This window comes from Lactuca virosa, chromosome 9 (assembly GCF_052849685.1).
Source record: "Lactuca virosa cultivar CGN04683 chromosome 9, Lactuca_virosa_CGN04683_v6, whole genome shotgun sequence".
Lineage (NCBI taxonomy): Eukaryota > Viridiplantae > Streptophyta > Magnoliopsida > Asterales > Asteraceae > Lactuca > Lactuca virosa.
The window spans coordinates 19,318,098-19,326,747 of record NC_136434.1 but is presented as its reverse complement, the minus strand read 5'-3'; the positions used below and the strand labels follow the sequence as shown (position 1 = coordinate 19,326,747).

The 8,650-nt window shown below is 39.5% G+C and overlaps 1 protein-coding gene across 1 annotated transcript; it reads right to left on the bottom strand.

The window, feature by feature from the left end:
- Positions 1 to 952: 952 nt before the first annotated feature.
- ABI3 (AP2/B3-like transcriptional factor family protein) lies at positions 953 to 4,386 on the bottom strand. Its single transcript, XM_079072702.1, has 6 exons — positions 2,578 to 4,386; positions 2,392 to 2,484; positions 2,200 to 2,300; positions 2,013 to 2,065; positions 1,482 to 1,558; positions 953 to 1,096 (listed from the first exon to the last, which is right to left on the bottom strand). The coding sequence occupies exons 1-6, from the start codon at positions 4,384 to 4,386 to the stop codon at positions 953 to 955; spliced, it is 2,277 nt and encodes a 758-aa protein (XP_078928828.1).
- Between the last annotated feature and the right edge of the window lie 4,264 nt (positions 4,387 to 8,650).

Below are 8,650 nucleotides of genomic sequence, written 5' to 3'. Positions count from 1 at the left end.
AAGGTGGCTGTTTATCAAACAAAAATTTACTATAGAAAAAAAAAATTAAAACTATTTATTGATCTCTCAAACATTAATGGGGATTGAAAATGCTCTAAAAAAATTCATATATGGTTTTATAGGCAAAGAAAATTAGTCAACATTTTGAGAAATTGTTTAATAAAAATAAAGTTCAATAATTTAAATACCATCTTAAATAGATAATTATAATAAAAAAAAATTACAAAACGAATAATATTTTTATCTACTTCTTTAAATAAAACAACAAAATATAACTTGATTGATTTCAAACTTTCAAAAAATATTATTGTCGTCGAAGATATATAAGTAAAAGCAATTTATAATTATGATCTAATTATTCCGTTTAAAAAAAAACTGAGAAGAGGAAATCACATTCCATAAAGAATGTCTAGTTCTGTTTCCATGTCAAACAAACCAATACCAAAGTTAATTCTGATTTCGATTATCTGCTTATCGCATACCAGTAGCCAAACTAAATGTTCGATAAACCCTTAGAACCGACCAATTAAAGTGGTGGAGTTTTATGCTGAAATCATATCATAAAGGTACGAGAGATTCCCACATACAAATTAACCAAGACCAAGCCTACATAGGTGCCACAAATGTACCAAGTTGCTCCACCATGGTCCAAGGGGAGATGGTTAGCCTTGGACCTTCTTATGATCAACTATACATACTAATGCACATACACAACGAGCAATTATACCGTGAAATTACACGTAACGACAATTATCTAGAGATCGAGAGTGATCACAGGCATACCAAACCCTAAAACAACACATCAAAAGATTGAAAACATCCAATCTTATAACCTCGACACAACATCAATCCTCAGCTTAATGAGTCGAACACAGGGTCAGCGAATCATATTAACTGCAAAAGGAACAGACGTTTTACGTCCGTTTGATAATAACGACGATGTTAGTAGTACTTAAATCGCAGTTATTTTAGGAGGAGCTGAGGGATCACAGCTTCTGGTGGATTGGGAGGCATTGCGATAGCTTCGTTTAACAGAAGGCTTCTTGCCTTCGGATTTCACATTGGCTGGTTGTCGTACCTTCACTCCCCTGATTAACTGCACACACAATAATTTCGATTATGCTAAGACCATAAACAGAGTACTTTTTTTTGTTGATGATGAAGATAATGAGAGTATTCATATCTTTTGCTCAAATGGAGAGAACGAGAACGAGTCTTTGCCCCACCTGTTTGACTGGGGCAAAAAATACAAATGTTCTCCCGTTGACTTTAGAGTACACACCTCAAATACATTAACGATTTGTTTTGTCCTATCTAGTTTAACAAATGGGGCCTAAAAGATGACCATATACATGTAAGTATACGTATTAAGCTAGCTTGTTGTCTTCCTATGTACATCAAAGGGTTCAGGGTGTGATATGTAGGGTCTTATGGAAACGAGAAAAATGTATCTAGAAGAAACATAATGATGTAGATCTTACGTATTTGCCACACTTGACATCAGAGTATAGCACGATGAAATCGCCTTCTTGGAGCCCGTTTGCTTTCACGAAATCTCCTGAATCATAAAACAAGGTTTAGAATAAAAAAAACAAGATACATATATGTCTTGTTAACCCTGGCTTTTATCAAGGAGCCCGTCCCTTTATACTTTGATATATGGACATGAACACACACCAAGCCAAAAAGATCCGGTCTAATCAACAGTCCGTGGTCCAAGAAAGGGATCGATCCGGTCCAGGACTTATTCCGGGCTGAGCTGGTCCGTTTGGTTTGGTTTGGTTTGGTCTGGTCCCGTTATAAAAATAAAGATGGCCCGGTCCCATTTATCACCTCTATCTTGATATACCAAAACCATAATTAATATTTTAGCTTCTACTACTCCTCATTGACAAAAAGACACCTAAGGGAATATATTTTTATTTGCAATATTTAGTGTGTGATGTATGAAAAGAGCTATAAATAACATATTGTAACAAACGTATTCCAATATTAGCCAACACTTCGCTGACCTGTGTTCTCAAGAAGGTACATCCGGCTCTTGTTGTTAGGCCAAAACCTGAGGCTCCACAATTCAAAGAGAAAACACACAAAGCCAGAACCAAACTTAGTCTGATGCTTAATTTGAGTATTGGGTGTTAATTAATTGATGAAAACCCAAATAGGTATTAATTAAAGGGATTTAACAACGTAATATACCTATATCGCATGTTCCACACTTGAGAAGTCCCTATATCCTCCATAGCAATTGAAATTCCGTCCCTTGAATCCAGATCCGGGAGGTGACTCTCAGCTTCTTTCTGTAAATTGAATTCGTTTTCCATCAATAATTAAGCACATTAAAATTAAATCTGATTGAAAGGAGACAATTAAACCATAAAAAATCTATACCTTAGGCAGCACAATCCTCCCAAGACTCCCAACATCACTTTGCTTCAACACTTTTTGGAGCAGAAACTTCAAATTTTTCTCAGTTTTTAAACCCTGATGATCAAAATAAACAAATGAAAAATCAAATTATAATCACAACTAAAATATCGATCGAGAATTATTTAAAATTTTACAATATTCGCATACCTGCCGTTTATCTGGGGGAGTTTGTTTAGACGGGCGATCACTGGCTTGTTGGGGTCTGGCGGGTGGCCGGTGAGGTGATTCCATAGGTGGTGGTGGAACCGTGTTGGTAGAAGGCGGAGATGGCCAGTACAACCAGTTTCCTCCATGTGTTTTGCCGGAGCAATTCTCATCACCAAGCATTGCGTGTGGATGGTGATCGGAGTTGGCCAAGTGATTCTGATGATTATTCATGTGCTGATTTTGTCTCGAGTGGTGGTGATGGTGGAAGTAAGTCCGCCGCTGTCTAGCCATTCTTTTCTTTCTAGCTTCTTTAGTCGCCGAAGAACCCAGCCTCATTAACCGCTGTTGTTCGCCACAACCGCCGGTGGCGTAAACCTGTGGATTATACGGGTACTGATCAGGGTAACCAGAAGCGAGAGGCATAATTTGAGGACCATAGTTATTGCCCACGTCAGGAAACTGATTGTTGTAGGGTGTCGACGCAGCCATGGTAATCTGTGAAGGGTTCCACGAAGGTGCAGATTCAAGAACTTGATATTCACCCGAACCTGAATTATTATACGGATTAAGACGATTCAGACCAGAATTGTATTGATCGCTCCCATCACCCATGTAAGAAAACGTCGCTTGTGGCCCCGCTGCTACCATAGCCATCCCATTACTGGCCTGATCCGCCATGTACGACGGATACGCCACCGCTGGTGGGATCCACGGAGAAGGAGAGAATCCATGGTTCATGTCACTAGGTGGGACCCAAGAATTACAGTTGAATGGTGGCGGTGGGGTCGGTGGTGGTGGTGGTGGACGTCCCTGGTAATGCTGTAAAGGGTATTGGGTGGTGGTGGTGGCGGCGGCAGCGGCTAATTCACCGGCACCGCCGCTGTTTTTTCTTTGAAGCTGGTGTTGTTGCACCCATTCAAGAATTAATTTGAGGAGTTGTTTTTTGCCTTCTTTTGACGATCCTAATCTTTTTGAAGCACATTCAACTGTCGATTTCTTGAGTTTAATATTTCTCATATCTTCTGCTGATATGAATTCTTTGTTGGATTTCAACCAGTCAAAGAACATCACCCCTAGTTCATCCAACCGTCCTCCGCCACCTTCACGGCCACCGTCTTTAATCTCACTATCTTGTACCACCTCACTTCCATTGCTATATCCACGAGCCGTCACACATTCCTGCTGTAAATCCGGTGGGTTTTGTTCGAAAATTGACGATGGATCCCAGATTTCGTTGCCATCAATCAAATCCATGTACCCAAAATTCTCCATCACGTCCATGCAATCTATCGTACCACTTCCATCCGCCTTTTCCAGAACAGGAACCGCTTCAACCGCCGCCGTCGACGTAACGGGACCCGGTTCCTCCCGATGACTTCGTTTTTTCCTGTTAATCCTAAGCTCCTCCAACTGATCCTCTCCTTCAGCCTCCTCCTCCGTGATATACTCAGACTTCAACACCGCCCAAGACGCCGCCGACGAGGTAGACGAGGACGCCGACGATGTAGTAGTGGCCGAAGAAATCGGCTTAGCAGGTGCAGGATTTGACGAAGAAGAGGAAGAAGAAGACATGCATGGAAAATCAGGAATCTTTGGAAACTGATCGTTATAAAACATTGAAGGATCATTCATTTCGTGAATCAGATTCTGTTGCTGTGCTCTTACATCAATCTCCCAGATCCCTCTCTGATCATCGGTACTCGTCATCACAGTAGTACCCACTGCATCAAAACCAGTACTTTTACGGCTTTCTTGCTCATCAACACCACAAACATCCATAACATCGACTTTTTCTAGTTTCGGATACATGGCCTTTCAAATTTCACTGGATCTTGATATTTTTAGAGAGAGAGAAGGTGGTGAAAGTATCATAAACTGTAGTTGATGATACTACAGAAACAACATAAAACATCTGGGTTTTTAAGATTAAAACTTAAATAAATTCCAACTTGCTATATCTATATAGAATATATATAATAAGATATTAATTTACCCACACATACATCGTTATCATACACATTTGATAGCCGAATTAACAATCATAACCAAACCCCAGAAAAAACCCAGAATCTATCACCAAATAGGATTTGGATTTGCATAGACTAAAAGAGGGGAAGAACTGAACCACTGGAAGGACAGAGGTCGACGGAAAAAAATGGAGAACCCACCGGATATCGATTAGATGAAGCAAAATTGTTGGTATGTGAGAAAATATTTGAAATTTCTATGTTCTATGAAAGTGGGTGGAAGATAAGTTCAAAAATCCTTTGCATCTTTGTTTGGTTCTTCTCTTTGGAGAGAGAGAGAGGGAGAGAGAAAACCAGACAGAAAACCAGGGGCTGGTTTAGGTTATAGTTTTTCTCCACTACTTATGCACCCCGGATTGTACGCTAGAAGCCATGCGTATGCTCCTGAATGGTGGTTAGTAAGCGGTGGCTCAGTCTTTTTTTCTTTTTGTTGACGGTAAGCAGCTCAATTCTCTCTCTGCAACTTATTACACAATATGTATGCATGTTATCAGCATCCATGGCCATCCACATGATCCCAAATATATTCATCCTTTTTTAACTTTGTTTTTGTTGTAAGTGCTCTCATAAATCACATATAAATTAACCAATGCATTTTGGATCTTTGTCAGCAGACTATCCATGCTTTCGTTAATTAAGCTCAATAACTATTAGGAAGGTATTTGGGATTCATTATTCTTAGGTAAAATAGTTTATTGACTTATTTGGGTGAAAAAAAGAGTTTTAAAAAAAAATATTTGGATTAGTTGTTATAATGGTAAAATTCAATAAATCAAAAAATTATTTTTTAAAAAGTATTTTACTATAACACCGTAAATTTTCAAACAAATTTTTCATTTTAAAATTACATAAATCTCATCAACACATTTCACAAAATCCCCAATTGTCAAATTATCAAAAACACATGTTCATAATTGTTTGAATGAAATCCAGGATCCTCAAAAACATAACTTCACGTGTGTACAATCAAGCCGGCGCTTTCCCGCGATCCTGAGAAGTATCTGAAACATATATCACATAACATGGTAAACACGAAGCTTATTGAGTTTCCCAAATTATCACACACATCACATTAGCCTCTCATGGCTATACTCGAATAAGACCCTCCGGTCAATGTGTCTCAGTGGAACCCTCTGGTTCCACAACTCGGTTGGACCCTCCGGACCTAACTCAATAAGCTCAGAATAATACACAACATAAATCACAAAGATATAATGCAGGATATCACAATACTCAATATAAGCACACAATACCCTCCGGACACACAAAGATTACCACTCTAGGTAAGTATAGTGAGAAGACTCACCTCGTAATCAAGCAAATGAATCTCGTACACGAAACACCGATCTAGCCTCCGCCTAACACATACGTTAATTATCTCTAATTAACACTTAAATCACAACTCTAAGTAAACCAATCTATTTTCTCTCTTTAATCTCTTGGAATTGATAAAAGACCATTTTACCCCTCCATGGTCTCCCTATTCTCTGTCTTGACCAAACCCTAAAGTCAACAGAAGTCAACACTTGAGTCAACAGTCCATGTTGACCCGACTCGTCGAGTACACCTATGTGACTCGCCGAGTCCCCTTGTTTCCAGAAATGTCGCGAAAGTCCCCCTTAGCTCGTCGAGTTGTCTCATCAACTCGCCGAGTCACATGTATCCAGACTCATCGGGGAAAACCCTAACCAACTCGTCGAGTCAGTTCTCCGACTCGTCGAGTCCTTTAAGACTTTATTCTCATTCAGACGTTTTAAGGCAGATTTACAACCCCAAACTCTAGATCTAGCCTCCCAAGGCTAATATACCACGTAAAGTTGCAAGCTTTACGTTCATGCATGACACTTAGGGCTTAATATGCCAAAACAACTTCCATTTAGGGTCTTAATCATGAAAGCTATTCTATTAACTGGATAAAGCTGGGAACTTTGGACTCTAGGGACCTCACAAGGTCCAGATCTGAAGTCTCACTCTCTTGGTAACCTCAACACACTCAAAGCCTCAAGGAAAGATGGAATAAGCCCTAAAACTCCTTAAAAAGAGATCTAATTAAACTAATGAGCAAGGTGGAGACTTTTAACCTTCAACAAAAGCTCTAGATGAAATAACACCAGATCCAATAGTCTCTTCTCGTTCTTTACTTTGATGCTCCACTCTTCTCTTCAAAAAGTGCACTAAAATGCCCAAAGATTAGCTCTCTCTCTCTCTCTCTCTCTATCTATCTATCTATCTATCTCTCTCTCAGCTCAATATAGGCGATTAGGGTTTCACACAGGGGAGTAGGGTGGCTGGTGAGGCGGACATGAGGGCTTAAGGTCCTTTAAATAGGACCCAACCCCGGAGAATTAGGGTTTCCTCTCACAGCACCAACTCGCCGAGTTGGCTCTCCGACTCGTCGAGTTGTTCATAAAACTCACGCGGCCAATCTCTTCTCTACTCGACGAATTGGGGCGCCAACTCGCCGAGTTGCTCAATCAACACATAAATAAATATATATATATATATTATACCTGGGAGTCGGGATGTTACAATTCTCCCCCACTAGAATCAGACTTCACCCTCAAAGTCATGCTCCGGAAACAACTCTGGGTACTTGTTAACACGCTGTCGCGCACGTATTAAACAAATAAATTTATCACTACTGGTTGCACTAAAAATATAGCACAGGGAAGCAAGGTTGAATCCTCAGGGACACAGCCTAAAAGTCAATGCCTTTTTACATCAGGCACATCTAGTCAAGAAACAGAATATAAAAGGGGGGGGGGGTTATTAAAACTAATAACTAGAAATGCAGTGATAATAAAGTAAACGAAAATCAATAATAAAAATGGTTTCAGCTCTGCTGTGACTTTCCTAATCATGCAATCAACATTGAACTGGTTATTTGAGATGCGTTCTATCTAAGCTGGTACTGAGAAAAACTAACAAGCTCTAGTAATTTCTCTTTTACCTTATTTAGTTAACCAAAACAAGCTCTTCAATTAACCCTAACTTTTTACTGTCTAATCAAACAAGCTCTTAATTAAGATCAGAAAAGTTGCATTAAGTTCATTGTAAAATTCCCAGCAATACCCAATACTTCTCACAAGCTCGGAAGCGTAAAGATATGATTTTTCAGTTTATACCAGAGTTAAATCCCAAAACGGAACCAATCTGATACTTGTTACTTTTACCAATTTATTAGAACAATTACGGATTCTATTAATTGATTAACTAGAATGATAAAACCCTAGCTTGGTGATCAAACTAACAAGAATTCAAATAAAACATTCATTAAGAACAAAACTGAAGAATCTAGATAGAAACACAAATCAAAAACCAGATCTAATGATCAATCACATGAAAAGTACTTGTCTTTGCAGAACTGAAAACTAGGGTTTTAGCCAGACATGGCTAAAATATGATAAAAACAAATGAAAAGAGACATCAAACAACTAATCTTACTAAACTAAACGTAGGAGATGATCCACAGTCTTCAGATCTCCAGAAATCGTTGAAATCAGAGAAGAAACGCCTCCAAAATCGTATTTTCGTCGTCTGGTACCTCTGGAATCGCCAACTTAGGTTACTGGAAGGTTATAAGGTCTATTTATACGTCCAGCAGCAAAAACGGCGCACCTGCGATCGCAGGTTTTGAAATAAACACGTCTGGTGCCTTGACACGTTTTGGCCAACCTGCGATCAAATGTAAAGAACCTCGAAGGCAACCTGCGACCAAACCTGCGACCGCAAAAAGGGTCACCTGCGATCGCAAGGAGACAACCTGCGATCGCAGGTTATGCCTATGACGTCCGAAATTTCGTCTGCTTTTCAGATGATTTTGAATCGTGTCAATCGGAGTTACGGTTCTCGAGATATGGTCAAAATACTGAAAGGGGGTCAAAGTTGCCAGCAACATCCTTTAACTTTAGCTTGCAGATTCTATCTTCGTGTGATCAATTATATCAGATGTTTCTTGACCAAAGCATCTTGCAAGCATTCCTCAACATACTCCAGAAGTCCCAAACTCCACTTTAAGCTCCAAACACGCATCCAACTGCTCCCAA